The following is a 19225-nucleotide window of genomic DNA, read 5'->3' on the forward strand; positions in this document are numbered from 1 at the left end:
TTGGTAAGTGTTATTCTTTCTTATGTGCAAAGCTTCATGTTGAATATTTAGGCTTTAGAATATGTACAGTGATTATTGATGCCTCCCATTGTATGCAGGCATTGGAATGGATTGTGTGAAAATTATAAATTTGCTCATTATTGCAGGCACACAAATATTACAAAGAAGACCGGGTGCACACATTTGTCTGTGATGTCACCGAAGATGAACTCACTGCTGAAATTCCTCCAGCTTCAGTTGACATTGTTACAATGGTATTGTGATCATTATTTTATTAAATATGCCAGAATCAACGGTATTGTGATCATTCATTGCATTGGTATTTGTTTTGAGTTTTTTGATCTGGTGCATCAAGTTTAACTTCCTTTTTACAGATTTTTGTTCTATCTGCAGTATCACCAGAGAAAATGTCTCAGGCAGTGCAAAATATTAGGCGTGTTTTAAAGGTACACAGTTCTGCTTCAAAATTTCACCTAAGGATAATCATATGCTTTATTCTCATCCATCCAAATCCACTTCTGTAAAGATTTTACTGTGGCTTGTTTCTTTTTAAAGAACGTTTCTTTTATACATGCTATATTATTATTTTTTGATTACCAGCCAAATGGACATGTACTTCTACGAGACTATGCAGTTGGAGACCTTGCTCAGGTTAGCAGGCTACATATATTAACCCTTTAAGCACTTTGTTCATGCTTAATGCTGACTGGTTCATTTTAGAGATTGCAATTCTATAAGTGTGCTTCCTCAATAGATCTCCTGAAATTCATACCACAATGAATTTGAACCTGGTTCCTTTTCCTGGATCAATGTCACAATTTTTTTAAATATTCTGAGCTCAGAATTACAATGGTTGACCTTTTTGATATTGATTATATTGCTGTGTGATTTGTTATTGCATATCTCATTGAGCTTTGTTATTTAATTTCTATATGAGTAGATAATTTATAATTTTATATATTACAATTAACATCATATTCTTTCTTTCATAGATTCCATTCACTAAAGGGTATTTCTACTCTCTATGAAAAACATTTTACACCCTGAATTTCGGGATCACTCTAGCTTTCATCAAACCCCCCTGCCACCGAAAAATGATTAATGTTGGTTGTAATCTTTTTTTTGGTCTAATACCATTTTGGCTATTTTGTGTACAGGAAAGGCTGACAAGCAAGGAACAGAAGATCAGTGAGAATTTCTATGTTAGAGGGGATGGGACCGTAAGTAGCATATATTTAATATTATACACTAGTTTATTCAATTTACTAACTAATATTTTATCTTTAGTTTTCTTTTTGAAGAAATACTTCTTATATCATACCAGTGAACATTTTAGTCATTATGATGGATTTTTGTTCATCTTTTAAGTATTTGATTATTTCTTCACTTCAGTGGAAATACATTTTTATGACTGTATGCTCAGATCTTTAATGTTTTTTCCATCTCAACAGCGTGTTTTTTACTTTTCTGAAGAAGCATTGGCAAGCATTTTTAGAAATAATGGGTTTGTATCTGAGAAAATTGAAGTTCACTGCAAAAGAATAGAGAACCATTCACGAGAATTGGTGATGGATCGGTAGTCTCATATTAACCTTTCTTGCGTTCTCCTTCAAGTCTTTAATGGTGTAAATGAAGAGTTCACATTTTGTGATTTGGAAAAGAAAATAGTGGATGCTGTTCTCTGATATTATATTGAGATCTTGATTAAAACTGATTCTACCAATGCTTAGGCGCTGGATTCAAGGAGCATTTTGTGCCTCCAATGTCGAGCTTTCTCCTCTTCTGTCAGATGTTCAAAAGAAGAAAGAAAAAGACAGCAAATATAAGTCTGTCGCCTGGGATGAACATGACAAAACAAGTGTTTGCAGCTCATTGGAAAAGACCGATGATGTAGTTGAGGTTGATCTTTCTGAGACCATTGGCATAGAAATGCTTGGAGGTGTTCCTAGTGCTGATGAGGTATGATTTAAAAAATATTAATATATACTTGTTTTCTTTAGAGTTTTTTCACACTTAATTGTTTGGATCTTGCAAATAGCAGAGAACAAGAAAGTTTTTTTGTTCATTAGAACAAAACTGAAAGCTTCTAACTGATAAATCTTATTAAGTTGTGGGAAGTTAATAATGCTACTTCTGTTCTCATCTCTTGTGTTCCTAATTTTTCATTTTCTGGTTTAATGATAATCCTCTGGGAATGTCCACAGTTGTACATCACTCCTGTGTCCTGACTGATGAGTTGAAAACTGAACTGTGCCTTGGGCTGAGAATTGAACTATGTTGGGTGAGATTGTTTTAGGCCAAAAGACAACTAATTTGTTTTGTTAAAATTTAAAACTGAATGATGGCTTGTCTGAATGAAAATTCATTCAAAAAATTTCTTACACTTGTCCAGAAGTTTGCATTCATGTCAATCCAGTGTTTGAAACTGAAATGAAATGATGCGAACCGGTAGTTGAAACTGAAATGATGCTAACCATGTCAAATAGATTACATTCTTGACCTTAAGTTGAACTATTTTCTAATATCTGATTATGGTTCTCGGTCAAGATTTCTCAGAAATTTATCTCATTTCATTGTAAAAAGATTTCTATATCACACTCCCACAATATGATAAATGCATTCTACAATATCATGTTTCAGCATCAGTAATCTATTATTTATATCTTTACACATTCTTCTCTTTAAGAGAGAAGGTTGAGGTGAAAACCCTTGTTCCACCCTCTGGGAATATCCATGGTGGATCCACTCTCTGATATGGTTCATGGTGGATGTCATGTGAGTTACTACATGATTTTGTAGAAACATCATGAAATGTGGCGATCTTTTAATGATGTTTGATCGTGGTTACTATTGTAAGGTGACGATCTTAACAAAATTTCAACCTGCTATCGTGATGGATGTCATTTGGTTGGTGTCTATGGAGATCATGATAGTACATATCTCTTATGTAACTAACCAGGTTTCATTACTGAGATATGGCATGGTGGATCCTATGAGATGTAGTATCATTGGAGCAGTGTTACTAGACTCGGACTCGCCTCGGACTCGGTTAGGCCCAAAATGTACTCGGACTCGGTCTTGGCAGTTAGACTCGACATATTAAAAAAACCCATGATATTCAAAGATTTTTAAGGATTTTAAGTTTTTTTCATGCATCATTTAGCCACTTAATATCAAATACACAATAATTGAGATAAATAGAAACTGCTTTGCACACATATACAACTTTTCATAGATCACCTAAGTATAAATGCGAATTTTCGAAAGAAATTACATAAAGTTAAACTGAATAATATAATAGAAATCTGAAGTATAGTATAATAGTTAATTGTCAAATCTCTACAATATGTCAATATCCATGGATTCAAAAGTTCAAAACATATATCAAAAGAAAGGCTCATAGTAGCCATGTCTTCCTACGAGTATGCCTAAGAGAGGTCATGGAAGCCAATTCTTGAAAATTGGCAAAGTCTGAAATCCTGAACCCCTGAAATCTAGCTAAGTTTGAATTCCTGAAGCCCTAAGACTTTTCAGATTCTTTATCTTAACTCCTAGAGGGCTGGAACCTATCTCAAATGAATCGTCACAATTCTTCTTTCTTATTCTTCCTTATACTTAAGATATATTTTATATATAGGAGTTAAAAGTAAAACATTCTCAGAACTATGCCAAAATGACAACAAAGAACATTAAAAAACAATTTTTATTTATATAAAAGAAAAGAAATAAGAAAAAATGAGTCAGCCTGACAGGACTTGCCAAGTCTGACCGAGTCTTGGTTGACTCGGCGAGTCAGCAAGGACTCGGCCAAGTCCAAGGCTAGAGGCAGTTTGCCTCATTTTGATCGGCTTGCCTCGGGACTCGCTGAGTCCTGTAACGCTGCATTGGAGACACCATGTGTAGATATTTTCTTTGGTAGGCATCATGAGACTTGATGCCAGTGCACATACCAAAGGAAATACAAGTATGGTTAATATCTTATGGATGATATTTTGGATGTATCATACTTGATGATACCATAAGGTAACAACTAAATAATGGATCTATGTTGTTATCCTTAATCACACCTTTTTATACAATATCATAGTGAGATGATATTCCTTCTCTCATAACTCAAGAGTTTAGTGTGTTGAGTTTGCAAACCACCCTCCCTATCTAAAAGGGAGTGTTAATGTTGTAGCTTCGGTTAGACTGTTTTGATCAATGAGATAAACTGTTCTAATCAGTCATCATGTTAATCAGTTAAACTTTATTATCTTTGATTAATAATCATTAGATAATTAATATATACATATATCTACAATTGAATATATATATTCACACATTTGCATTATGTTTAATCATCATCTAATGATTTTAAAATCAGAGATTAGTTATTGATCAATATCACAAATCTGACTGAACTGATAATAATAAAATGTGTGTGTTCATTGTCATACAAATCAGCTTTTTCAATTATCGTTTGTCATGAGAAGTATATTGTACCCGACGGGTAGAATTGTATCTAAAAGGGTGCGTGATGGTTGAGTCGCCCCTTCGGGAAAGTATATGTACACCATTCGGAAGGGACTATTGAATCATCATAATCATTATTGTAAGCATTGTACTTGGAGTGCATATTGCTTATATGAATAAAGTATTTTTCCTTGTGATATCTTATGAGATGACCCTAGCTATAAAGGTCACTAAATCCCAACATTGTAATGTGGCAATTCGTCAAATAGTTGGCAAACAGGCTCTGATACCACTGAAATGACCCTAACAGGTTATTGCTTACTCCAGCACCAAAATAAACTTATTACTTCAGGATTCTGACATTTTGTCAAGCAGTTTGCAGTCAAACTTAGATACCATTGAGTGAACCTCACTAATAAGACACTAAAGTAACAATACTAGAGAGTAGTTACTCATCAAATACATGAGACAAGGCTAACCCTTATGAAATGACGGATTTGCAAGAGATATAGCACCCTTGTTTTTTAACAATCAAATTGAAGAATAACAAAGTCTAAAAGAATTACAACTGAGCAATGAAGAACCTGGTAATCGGATAACAGGATTTGATTCAGAGTCATCACCCAATGGACAGGATGTGGTGCCGTCTCTCCTCTATATAATCTGCCAAAGAATGATCAGAATACGTGGTCATGTCCCGCTAGTTAATGGACCATTTCTTCCTCTGCCGCGGCTACCTTATTTCTTGTATTGTGCTTGTAACCTGACGATGATCATTAAATCACTTCTTGCCCACACTATCGGAAGATGGGACCGTCAGTTGCAAGGTGAAGCCGATAGGAAAACAAGTGCACCAATTACGATTTGTCCATTAAATCCTTCTGCCGGCCCTTTGCAAGATTAATCGCATTCCGCGTCCTCGATACTCCTAGTGATTCGACAGCGATTTGATGCCAAACCTGCGGATTGGTGTGAAGGACCAAATGCACCTCCGCCCAATGCGATCGCGTGACCCAAACAGATTCACAATTAATCTGCTCTTTGACTGCTGCTGTTGGCGGAATGAGTTCAAGATTGTTTTCTAACTCCCAATGAATTGGCGCTGATGCTTCTGCCGGTCGCGCTGACTATCCACCTTCAGCGATCTTGAACAAATGCATGTGATATGCACTCCTCAGAACTGACGCCTGTGCGATCCTACTGCGGAATGTGACGAATGTCTGGACTTATCAGATGCCAACCTTATGGGAGATCAGCTTCCATATCTCAATCCCACCGTCACTCCAGGTGTTGGATTTGTCTATAAATGAATTGAATGGCCCTTTATTGGTAGATGCTCCTGTGCCTGCACAAACGAGCTTGGAGGTGCTCTCATGAATGATGACAGTAATCACCATATGCATGAAACCCGTAATCAAAGGTACTGGATTTCCTGGCTAGGTAGCAAAGGAGTATTCAAGACAGCAGTCGGGAAATTCAATGACGCATTCAGCCTTGCGTAGCAAACCCTCCACTTGGTGCGTAAATACCAGGCTGGGAAAATGATCTTTGATAATCTTCAAACTCTTCTTACAAATCTAAATTGATATCAGTTTCTAGAAGCATTAAATTTGAACCACAGAAATCGGCCTTAAGCCACAGATAATTGCCCTGATGAAATGACTGCAGCGTCACCTCCAATCTGCAATAATTCGGATGATATTTCACACCCTCAAAATCGCGTACCAATTGAGAGTTAACGTTCTCAATGGCCAACTGTGACAATTGCGAAAACCCTAGGTTCCACAATGCACCCGTGATTGAATCACAATCTGAAAATCAAAGAGAGATAATCAACTGCCTGATTCGAATGGAGCCCCGGGGTGCCTATTTATTCTTTTCCCTCCATCCTCTCCAAAGACTTCTAGAACCTTTTCGATCTTATCCCTCAAGTGACTTTATTAAATATTTTCCAAGTCACTTTATTAAATACAAGGTTATCTTTTAATATTATTTATTTAATTAAAATAATTAATTAGTCGTCCTTGGACAACCATTAATTAAATTAATTAAATCGAACTGTCACCAGAAAAATTGGGGACATGACATCTTACTGTACTACGTGCGATAAGTATTTGTTTACCTTGTACGGTAAATATTTGGCACCATTGCTAGTCGAACTTGGAACAAAGGAAGTGTTATGAAGATTAATGCTGAATTTGCTCAATAATGATAGAAATAAGATAAAAGATAAGGATGAGATACGCACAGCATAGGAAGTATTAATTTTAGCACAATAGGTGGAGCGTAGACAAAAGTTTCAGCAGCTTACCGACGGACATCGAGGGGGTGAAGGAGTGTGATGTCCCTGCTGCTACACCAGTTAAGGGACTGAAACAATGTTTGATTTTGTTTTTAATTTACCAAAGTTAGTGTAGAAATGTTGATCATATATGTATATATTTTAATGCTTGGAATCAAGTAAGTGTATTCTCTACGAGGATTATATACTGCAGTCTGATATTACAGTCTAATGTATAGACAGCAATTCAATATTCCTGGCAACTTTACATATATTGCATGTGATTTGTATTAACTGTAGTTATACTCAGGGATAGACAGAATATTCTAGACAATATGGGTACGTGTTCTTCTTATAATTATATTCTGGCAGATTTCTACTGGTTCTAATTTGCAGGTGGAAAAAAAACGTGCCTCAGCAGATTTGATACTCAATGTTTTAAATAGAAATATTCAGAGAATTTCCAGAAATGGATCTGCGCTATTATATATGATTTCCTTCCTTCAAAGATGCTAGACCAAGGTATGACTCAGGGGAAAATTTATATCTATGTTATTAAATATCCTTCTCCTCCCTCGTCAGTGATAGGAACCAATTATTGCTGTTGGAGTGTCTGCAACTTATAGGATCACGGTTCTTATCTTGTATAATGCAGACCTCATTTAATATATAGATGAATTTATACTATATGATATGCGTTTGTAAAAATGCAATCTCTCCTCTGTATCTAATTGCAATATTTAGATTGTATGCCAATAGTTACGTTACTGGGCTCTTCTTTCCAAGAGCAGGTCTGAGATCCAAAGAAAAGAAAAGTTTTTTTTTTTCTCTGCTATCGTTGTTTTTACTTCTCCTGTCCCATCCGCAGGTGCCTTGCTTTATCCGTGGGATAATACAGATATATTACTTCTTCAATCTTGCTCGACGTCTTCCCTCTCTCCTGTGATGGCCGTGGTTGTCTGCAACAAATGCCTTTGTTTGATCCGGTTCCTTTGTGATAGAGTTTTTGGGATTTTTCCCCCTATTTCCTCTAATGTTGTCGACCTCCTTATATCTTATGCTTGAGACGAAGAGTCACAGAGGAAAGACATGACTCATGCCTCCTCTTGATCACATCAGTCTGTAACTCTAATCACACCTCTTCTCAATAATTGCATCGTTAAACCTGCTAAGTTCTGCATAGTGTAAAGCATCGTCAATGCTCATAATTATGGTATTGTTTGTGCTTAGTTAGGATAGATGATAGCTTACTTCTCCATACTCCTGTTATGCAGTCTCTTTACGATTATTTCCTCATACGAACTTAGTCATGGTTAATGTTCCAAATGTAATGACTGATAAATATTACAACCCGATTAATATTATCGTTGATAGATGTTATACTTGATGAATATTATGGTTTTTAGGATTGGTTCGATCCCTTTGATTATTAAAAACCCCATCTTGCTTATGGGTACTTTCGATGCTCATACCCTCAAATTTGTATTATATTACGATTATGATATTTATTATTTTATATTGTAATATATAATATAACTTTAAATTATATCAAAATATTACATTCATGCAATATATTATATTTAGTAATAATGATTATATTGTAGGGTATTATTATCATGATCATTTTAATCAAACAAATATAGAATAAATATTTTTATTATTATTATTTTTTAATTATTACTATTTGTTCATTTATTTACTATTATCTTTAATATTATTTATTAAATTCAATCTTAGGACTAGGGTCATTACAAGGAGCACAGACGAAGGGAGTGCATTCACCTAGCAGACCGAGGAGTGCCAAGGAATTGCTAGAAGAAACTCGACAGCAATTGAATTTGGTTGAAGAGACAAGGGAGGACTACCTTAACTTGTATACACCAAGGGTAGAGAATCCAAATGGAAGGGAAGTAACTCGCACGGCTTGAAGTGCCGAAGGAGCACGAGTGTGGAGTGAACTCTTCGTTCCCGATACACTCGATGAATTGATACAGGTAGAGAATTGAACAACTTCGCTTGAAGATCTTTTCACACCGGGTAATGCAGTTGTCCAAAGCAATGCGGTTGTGCAGAACAATGCAAGTACTCAAATAACGCGGGTGCTAAGAACAACACGGGTACACAACAAGTACCACAGATTCAAAAGAAAGTAGCAGTGGCAGGACTAAAGGAAAAATTGGCGAAGTTCAATGGTGATGGGATGACCAATCCAATCAGACATTGTAAAACATGTGAAATGATCTGGATGGTGAACGATGTAACAGACCAAGATGACTGGATCCAACAGTTTCCAGCGACCCTATGGGGTGTAGCGATTGATTGATTTTTGGATGCCGATCCTCAAAAATTAACTACATGGCTGAACGTTAAGAAAGAATTCATAGCAGAATTCCAAATATTGAGGGATGATAAAGAAATAGTAGCAAAAATATAAAGTACAAAATAGGGGAAGAACGAAACAATCCGGGTAATGCAAGAAGGTTGAAGGAGTTGGTGGGGAAAATGGAGAGCCAGCCAATAGACGGATTAAAGAAAAGATGGTTTGTTGAAGGGCTACGATTGACACTAAAGAAAAAGATGAAAAGTGTACCTCCAACGTCCTACATAGATGCGTATAATTAGGCGTGGATCTGGAGAGTGAGCAAAACAAGCAAAAAGAAGAAACACAAATCGTTGGACTCGGACGATTCATTTTCCGAAAGTAGTAGCAGCAACGAAGAATCGAGTAAGAAAGTTCGAGCGTTGCAGAAGGATATGTTACAGATGATGGAGTTCAAAAATCTGAAAAAGAATCCTGACTTGGTGTAAGGGGAATTGTGGTGTACGGACTGCAAGGAGGGCCACACAAAGGGCTCTTGCTCGAAGAAACAACTTTGTGATATCTGTCAAATTGTGGGACATTCCACTAAGGAATGCCCGTTCAATATGAAGATGAAGGGACATCAGCAAGTGGAAGTGTCCACCGTGGGAGCAAGAATGAAAATGAACAATGGTGCAACCTCAGGAGGGTACCATAACAATAACCTGCGCGGACGGGGTAGTAATAATAATAATAACAATGGAGGCCAAAGTCGGATACAGTACGACTCGAGTGGACGACCGATGATACAATGCCATGCGTACAACCTCTGAGGGCACTTGGCCAGAGATTGTACTACGAAGGAAACGCCACAGCTGTTATGCAAATGGTGTGGTCCGGGAGACCACGAGGATTCAAAATGCCGTAAGCAAGGGGTGAAGTTGTTAAGCATTGAAACATGTGATGAGGAGATACTAGCCATCACTTGTGAATAAGAAAAGAAGGCAATGTACCCAGATGTAGAGGAAGAAAAGAAGAGGTTGCAACAAGCATGAACGGAGTTGGAAAAACAAATGGAAACGGAAAAATTACAAACAAAAGACACTGCTGCCACCTCGAAGAGGAACTTGGCAGAACAAAATATTATAAGGAAGGTAATGCAAATAGAAGTTACTATGAAACTAAATAACCTTCTTACAACGCCTCAGTTATGAACGACGATACTGAACATGACACCACTCTCGAAAGCAATGAAAGAGATAGGAAAGGATGGCAGCAGAATGACTGCAATAGACCTAATGCTACTGGCGCTCACTACGGGAAGACATCTGACAATAGTAGAGATGGGTATCCTGGGAACTGTACTCACAGACAATCATAGACAGAGGGTCAGGAGTAAACGTACTACTAGAGGATATATGGAAAAAGTTGGGACAACCTACGTTGTGGCCACTTACATTTCAACTTCTGATTGTTGATCACTACTGGATCAAGCCTTTAGGGACCCACATGGCCCAGCTTGTAACCATCGGAACACAACCATTCTTATTGGATTTCGTGGTCAAAACAAATGGGTATGATGCCATCCTCAGACGAGGTTGGCTGGTATAGGCGAAGATGAAACATGATTGGAACAAAATACCTTGTCCATGGAAGGCGGAGGCCGGAGATTTGTAATCGACTTACACACAGATGGTAGGTGAGGAGGCAATGTTGTCAGACTCCGAAGGTGAAGGCAGTGGTAACGACGAGGGGAAGAAAAAGATGGAACCTGATGAAGAAGGAATATTGAGATTAGGAGGATTGAACGATGACGACCTGGATTGAATGAACAACTTACTCCATTGGCAAATGGAGGACTACGAACTTTTTCCGAGCTGTAACATGCTAGGGGTCGGAGATGGAAAAGAAGAGAATGAATTTTCGAAGGAGTATAGCAAAGTGGAGGAGGGAGAAGTACATGTCGATGAAACGCTTGCGCATACATTTAGTGAAGACAAACCTATAAGGTACGAAGAGCAAAGACGATGAACTTAGGAGATGAAGCCAATCCGAAAAATATCTTTGTGGGAGATGATTGGAACCTAGTTTTGAAAGCCGCAACATTCAAAATATTTATGGAGTATAAGGACGTGTTCGCATGGACGTATTAGGATTTGAAAGGAGTACTGCTGGAGTTGTGTCCATTGGATACCGCTGATATGAGCAGTACCCGTTCTGAAGCAGCCGTACCAGATGAACATAAATTATGCCGCATGGGTCACTAATGAGATCGATCGAATGCTGGAAGCAAGAATTATTTTTAGGGTGCAAACAAGTGAGTGGGTATCATTGATTGTGATATCTCTGAAGAAGGACGACTTAGATGAGAATATGTATGGACTTTCGATGCCTAAATACTGTAACGATCAAAGATCCATTCCCAATACCATTCACTGATAGCAATCTGGAAGAAGTTGCAGGGCACAAAATGTAATGTCCTTGTTTTGGCGGTAATTTGATTTAATTAATTTAATTAATTAAGTTGTCCAAAATAATGAATATTTTATGAGGATGACTAATTAATTATTTTAATTAAATAAATAAGTGGTATTAAGTTAATTATTTATAAAGTTATCAAATAAATAAATATTAAAAGGTAACTTTATATTTAATTAATTTAATAAAGTGACTTGAACTATAAAATATTTTATAAAGTCACTTAATAAATAAAATAATGTTCTAGAAGATTTTGGAGAAAGTGGAGAAAAAAAGAATAAATAGGCATCCTGGGCTTCATTCTCACCATGCAGATTTGTTGTTGTTGATGTTGATGTTTGTTGATGTGTATTGTGGAGGCTAGGGTTTCTGCAGTAGTCACAATTGGCCATTGAGAACGAAAACTCTCAATTTGTACGCAATTTTGAGGGTGTGAAATATCACTTGAATTATTGCAGCTGGGAGAAAGTTACTTCAGACTTTCTATTTGAGCTTCATTCTAAAAACTTTGTGGCCATTGGCCATGTTTTTGTATGACTCAATTTGATGAATTGTTGGAGACATTTTGGCGATCAAAGTCTTCATCTTTTGGCCATATTAGGATTTGATTTGTAGCATTCTTCCTTTCCAGATTTCTGATATATTTGTTTCAGTTATCTTTAAGTCTGCATAAAGCCACGATTTTGTTTATTGAAGCTACGATATTCATCAATTATGATCTTGAGTTAGAGCGCTAGAATTCCAAAGAGCTGGAGACTATCGTTGGAGCTTCATGAGATATTTAGAGGCTGATCAATAATTAATTTTCTGAGGTCTACAATACAGGGGCGATTTGGGCATGAGAGCACAAATAAATTCATAGAAATTCATTCACACATCTTTGGCACATGGGTATTTGGGCGAATTCCTTCTTGAAGCTTGGCAATGAAGATTGGTGATAGTAATTGAAGGTTGCAGCTGTGATATATTTATTTTTGAAGGTCTGAAAGTTACAACAAGGGCGACTTAGCTTTGGGTCATTATTCGTCACATACAAGGTGTTCATTTATTGATATATGCTGGCTACTTCATCTCCGAAACAAGGCGACTCAACCAGGTTCTTAATGTTGTCTTGTATTCTATTTTATGTATATATGAACATGTGTAAGAGGCTGCAATTTGTACTCAGAAATTGTTAAGTTGCATGCCAAGAGTCTTGGCCAATTTGTAATCAGCTTTGTATTGAATAAACATTGGCAATCAAGGAGTGATAAGTAGTTTCTCAAATTCATGTTGCAATTGTGTAATCAAATATCATCAGCTTATGCATGCCAACTGTTTGACATAATGTTAGTGGCTGTAGATGTTCTTATCAGCATATAGGTTGCATGCCAACTGTTTGTTAAATTTACCAGTTGGCTGTAGGTGATCATTTTTCATGATTAGAACTCATATATGCATTCAATATTATCAAAATCAGTTGCACATTCATGTTAGAACATTGTTTAGTCAATTTAGAGTCATTTGTAAGCATCCTCATTGATGCTAATTGAAGAAAAGAGTCATTAAAGCAAACTGAAATGTTATATCAGTCATATGACCCTTGCATGTGAGTTGTTTGATGAAATTCCTTGAGCCTCCAATCAACATTTTGAGTTCAGATTTGAGCAGGGTCATTACACAATTTATTCATTTATGGATGTATTCTTTGCATACAACCAGATATCCATCGTTGAAGAAGATAGGCTTAAAACAACATTCATCGTTGAAGATGGAGTATATGCCTACAACAGGATGTCATTTGGATTGTGTAATGCCTCGACAACATTCCAAAGAATTATATTGCACATATTTGATAAAATATCAATAGGGAATTTTAGGCATTTTTGGACAATTGGTCAATTTTTAGCGTGGAGGACAAGCATATAACTACACTTGACAAATGCATGAATAGATGTAGGCGGGCAAGAGTGGCATTGAATTCGAAGAAGCGCATATTCATGGTACTGCAGGGAAAGCTATTAGAGCACATAGTATGCAAAGCAGGGCTGAAGAGGGATCGTAACAAAGTTTGGGTAATTTTGGAAATGCCACCATTGATGGATGTGACAGGTAAAATCGTTCCTCAGACATATTGGATAGTATTAGAGGTTCATCAAGAACTTCGCGAAAATATCCTACCCAATAGGCAAACTCACCTACAAAGGCGAACCTTACAAATGGGAAGCAGACTAGAATGAAGCTTTTGATGGGCTGAAAAAGAGATTAGCTACAACACCTATCTTGGCTTATTCGAACTAAGATAAGGAGTTTCATGTTCATGTTGATGCATCGAATTATGCGATTGGAGCAACATTGGTGCAGATAGGTGATCACGGACTAGATCATCCAGTATACTTTGTGAGTAGATTGTTATCCAAAGCAAAGAAAAATTACAGTACAACGAAGCAAGAGGCACTTAGAATGGTGTACGTAGTACAAAAATTTAGATATTATTTACTGGCGATGCCATTCATATTTTATGTAAATCATCAGGCACTGCTATATCTCGTAAACAAGTTGATCATTGAGGGAAGGATAAGTAGATGCCTATTATTGTTGCCGGAGTTTACATTCAAGATTGTGGTACGACCGGGGAAGAGTCATGTAAGCATGGATCACTTATCCAGGATAAAATTGGGAGAGCCACTAGAGGGGGTCAATGATGATTTTCTAGATGCGCAGCTATTTTAGATTGTGGTATTGCCATCTTGGTATAGCGTATTGGGGGGTATCTCTCGACGGGACAGTTTCCTAGCGAAATGTCATCGAATGAGAGGAGGAAACCGGTGCTGAGGAGTTAGAAGTTTAAATTGATCAATGGGTTACTATATAAAATGGGACTCGACTAGATTCCGCGGCGGTGTGTTCTAGAGGAGGAAATACCAAAGGTGTTGAAAGAAGCGCATGAAGGACTAGCGGGAGGACACATGGGGTTGGATACAACTATGTGAAAGATACTCCTGGCAAGGTTATGGTGGCCAATTGTGCACAACGACACTAATGAGTGGGTCTTTGCCTGTGATACATGTCAGAGAGATGGAAAACCATTGAAAAGAGACTTTATACCTTTGAATCCTTCACATGCACAGGAGTTATTTGAAAGATGGGGTTTGGATTTTGTCAGACCCCTCAAGGTAAGTAAAACTAGAAGATGCAGGTACATCGTGGTGGCGACGGAATACCTAACCAAGTGGGTGGAAGCACGGGCCCTACTAGACAACTTTGCGGTAAGCATGGCAAAATTTATTTATGAACAAATTATCACAAGGTACGGGATCTTGCTGCAGTTGACAAGCGACTATGGGGGACACTTCGTCAATCATGTCATCCAATTGCTTACCACAAAGTTCAAGATTTACTATTCCCTATCGAGCTCGTACTATTCGAGAGCCAATGGACAAGCGGAAGCTATGAATAAGATCCTAGTCAGAGTAATTTATAAATCTTGTGTAGTCGAAGGAGAGGATTGGGAAGAAAAGTTACCATCAACATTATGGGCGTTTCGTACTTAATATAAGGTAACCACAGGACACATTGCGTTTTAGTTGATGTATGGATAGGAGGCGGTGGTACTGATGGAATTCGTGGTACCAAGTTTAAGGATTACGATCGAAAATAAACTTGGAGATATGGAAAGCTTGAGGGAAAGACTATGTAACTTTAATAAACTTGATGAGCAATGATTGCAGGCACAATGGGCCACAAAGGTTACACAAAATAGGCAAAAGGTATGGCATGATGACATTTAAAATTGAATAAATTTCAACTAGGCCAATTAGTTTTGAAGTACAATGGGTGCAACGAGATCAAGCCAAGAAAATTTAAGGTAAAATGGGTAGGACCATATAAGATCCGCGAAGTTGGCGATAATGGAGCAATCAAATAATGGATGCTCGACGGGAAGTGCGTGCTCAATGCAGTGAATGGGTCGAAACTAAAAATCTACCATGAAAGAAATAATGCACCTCTGCAGACGAACAACTCAAAGAGAATATAAATAATAGATAATGAATATATATATTTAAAATAAGTAAATGTAAATAAAGTATAATAAAGATCTAGAAAATAAGAAGCTAAAAGAGAAAATTATAATATGTATTGGAGCAATGACAAAATATATTAAATAAGCTGAAGGCTATATAGAATGAACCGTGCAGTATGGTGAATGATTATGAGGAGATGACTGTACCGTACGACCTTGATAAATCATGTGGACAAAGTCATTGTACGGCCATAAAATAAGAGAAATTGATAGTAAGCATTGGATACCGTATGGTATAAGGGATAGTAAACATTGGATACTATACAGTATAAGGGATAGCCAAACAGATAACAAGAAAAGTCACCGTACAGACATTTGTGGAAGGAAAGAGCCAGCTGTACGACCGTACGGTATAAAAGAAACACTATAAGAAATACAAACATTGTACAACCTTCATGCAAATAGAGAGCCAGAAGAAAGCCACCGTACGACCAGCACAAAACAAGGAGATAGCTGTACACCGTATGGTCAGCACAGAAATTAGGGGTCATTACCCTATGATAAGCACAAAAGATAAAGTTTTTATCGCCATCGTGTTGTACAACCTTGACAGAAGGACAACCACCACACTGTATGGGCATAGGGAGAGGACAAAGCATTGTACGGAGGAGTAGGGGCAGGTAATCACTGTACAGAAGAAGGATAACAAACCATCGTACGACCAAACAGAGGAAGGCAAGAACAGTTGGAAGACTGTACAACTGAAAAGAAGGAAAGCGGTGCAAAAAGGCCGTACAACCTAGAAGAAAGAAGAGTGGTTTTTTAATTTGGGAAACGACAGAAACCACTTGTGCACCGTACAAAATTAATGGAAACATAAGGGGGAAGCAGAGCATTTGTTAAACTGTGTTAGTATAAGGGAAGTAGCCCTACATTAGAGTTAGAACCGTACCATTTAGAAAGAAAAGGTGTATAGTAGAGTTGTGATGAGGTGTGAGAAACCGATCTAACGGTTTTGTCTTCTTTAAACAAAATGACAAAAAGGTGGCAGTTATGCATTCAGCCAGTAAGAGGGCTTGGAAAAAGAAATTGGAAGAAGATTCAGCAACAACTGTAGCCATGAACAGGAACGTAAAGACTTTGCCATCCAGAGTATGTGTAGCAAGATGCACAAGTACATGACCAAGCAAAAAGAAAGGGAAGCAACCAACACAGTCGGCTGCAACGGATAATCCCATAGCATAGAATGTTTCATTTGCAGGGTTGAATGGAGCAGAATGTAGGAAGTGGTGGCAAGAGACACCTGATAACCATCCGATGAAGGCCAGTGTTCAGAAGGCACAGGTTGAATGGGTAATGCAAATGCTTGTATTTTGCATTTGAGACTATGAAGGGTTTTTGTGCACAATGATAGAAACGTATGATAGGTTCTCTCGAACTAGTACGGAACCTATCATACATTTGCCTATCTTGAATGCAACTTGGTAATATCATTTAGACAGGAAGACTTCACATGGGTATTTAAAATACCTTGGCACGCACAAGGTGGAAAGAAGATCGACAACAAACCAAAAAAATGTAGTTTAGAGGTAAAGGCACAATTGATACAGTTGGTATGTGTGGAACTGACACAGACAGAGCACGAAGCTCTCACAGACACGTTGAAGGGTAGAGGATTAAAGAAGTACAACGTGTAGGAAGGGCACTGGCATTGTCTTATGGATGTAGTAAAAAGTTGCCTCACAGGATCCAGCCATGCTTCACACATTTCATTCCCATAGGTGGTGATGATGAACGGGATTCTGCATGGAAGAGTATACGACTGGGCTACATGGTTGGTGGAATAGATGTACGAATTTATGACACTTCAACACAAGATGTTCTACATGCCACATTATGCCATTGGGCTATTCTTGGAGGCAATGGTGCGGATGATCCCCAACAACGTGCTGGAGGCCAAACCAGGACCACTCGTGCTAGGCGAACCCTCGATCATGTAGTTGAGGCATCTCGATACACTAGGCAGCAAGACTATGGTCGGACAAAAACGACTAAGACCGGATGGAGGAAACACTGATAGTGGTTGTGAGGAGACTTCTTCTGAGGAGAGTGAGACTGACGAGGAGGATGAAGAGGATGAGGAAGTAGAAGTAATTACAGCCACACTATTGAGATTTCCACGGTCTGCACTCTTAGTGACGACACACTTGGTTCCAGTAGGTACACACGACATTTCGGGGTTTGGTCAGTTCATAGAGCTAGTTGTGATGACTTTGGCTACAATTGCGATTCAGCCTATTGCAGAGACACTATTCATTCCAGAGGCGTTAGCAGAGGCACATCCATCATCGACGGAGACAGTCGTTTCAGAGGTAACAATGGAGCCTGCTCGAGAGTTGCTAGCTATACCAAAGGCTGGGGTTGAGTTACTTGTACTTGATGAGGAGATGGACACTTAGGAGGGAGTGATGGAGGTACCGGTAGGTGATGGTGTGAGGACATCGGGTGTCCACTTGGATGTGGTAGGCTTGGATGCAGTGGTTACGGGAGCTAGATAGACAGTAGGATTCAGAGGCTGAGCACGTACTTGAGTACGACGTTTCACTGTGTACCAGCACCGCGAGCAGCATGCATTCTCACACCTACGAGAGAAGTAGCTCTAGAAGAAGAGCCTCTATAGACATAGGTGGAGGAGTCATTCGATGGCATAGATTGATGGGATATCACTTAGTGCTATTGAGTTGATGGTGGAGGCGGTAGAGACGACGATGGGTTTCCAGCAACAGCTGCCAGGATCAGTGACGAGAGAGGCTAGAGAGGCATTCTTCGCTGACGTAGTGACTCTAGCGACTTGCGCTCACCAAGTGGTGGCCTTTGCAGAGGTAGAGGCCTTGGATTTAGTAGTAAAGGAGTGGAGTGTGGTATCCTTCATGAGATTAGGATGTCCGAGGACCTTTATAGTTTGTTTTGACTGTGGATGGCCGAGTGTAGAGACTGCGGAGATGCGCCAGGATTGGGCCACCACGAGAGAGCTAGGTATGGAGAGCCACATAGAGGCTCTAACGCAAGAGATAGTCAAGATACACAGGGATGCGTATTATACCCTTTGGAGGAGCTAGGAAGACTAGGTATGTTTACCAGGTTTGTGGCGAACCTAGTAGCTGACTTCTCCCAAGCCCTCTCAGCTGCTACCTGATCTGCCTGGCTCCTCCAAAGGGTATAATATGCCTCCTTGTATATCTCCACTATCTTCTGGGTCAAAGCCTCTACTTGACTCTCCATATCAGGACCTCCCATTGTGGCCCAATCCTGTTGCATCTTTGCAGTCTCTGCACTCGAGCATCCTCGTTCCTCAAAACAGACTGTAAAGGCAGTCGGGCATCCTAATTTCATGAAGGATACAACTCTCTCCAACTCCTTTACTACTGAGTCCAAAGCCTGAATCTCTGTAGAGGCCACTACTTGGCGAGCCCGAGTTGCTAAAGTTGCTACATCAGTGAAGAATGCCTCTCTCATCTCTGATTCTAGTGCTACTGGATGCTGTTGTACACCCATAGCCCTCTCTACTGCTTCTGACATCCGCTCAACAACGCTATGCGGTAGTCCCTCATCCTGTGTCAGCTCCTCCACCTATGCCTACAAAGGGTTTTCCTCCAGAATCACTTCTCGCGTAGGTGTATGCAGGTATGCCACTCGAGGTGCTAGGGTA

At 38.7% G+C, this 19225-nt stretch overlaps 1 protein-coding gene across 3 annotated transcripts in view; it reads left to right on the forward strand.

The window, feature by feature from the left end:
- LOC149576521 (S-adenosyl-L-methionine-dependent methyltransferases superfamily protein) overlaps positions 1 to 19225 on the forward strand; it is a 200402-nt gene that overhangs the window by 133915 nt on the left and 47262 nt on the right. For 2 of the 3 annotated variants that reach the window (XM_089817627.1, XM_089817636.1), the window contains exons 6-11: positions 147 to 254; positions 375 to 446; positions 601 to 651; positions 1158 to 1220; positions 1452 to 1576; positions 1731 to 1959. In XM_089817627.1, coding sequence (XP_089673753.1) covers positions 147 to 254; positions 375 to 446; positions 601 to 651; positions 1158 to 1220; positions 1452 to 1576; positions 1731 to 1959 — 648 coding nt within the window. Of the gene's footprint in view, positions 1 to 146; positions 255 to 374; positions 447 to 600; positions 652 to 1157; positions 1221 to 1451; positions 1577 to 1730; positions 1960 to 2204; positions 2282 to 19225 lie in introns of all 3 variants that reach the window. The other variant, XR_016361708.1, reaches the window with a different exon arrangement.

Source organism: Cupressus sempervirens, chromosome 1 (assembly GCF_028749045.1).
Source record: "Cupressus sempervirens isolate cs-2001-9-10 chromosome 1, ASM2874904v1, whole genome shotgun sequence".
In the NCBI taxonomy this organism is placed as follows: domain Eukaryota; kingdom Viridiplantae; phylum Streptophyta; class Pinopsida; order Cupressales; family Cupressaceae; genus Cupressus; species Cupressus sempervirens.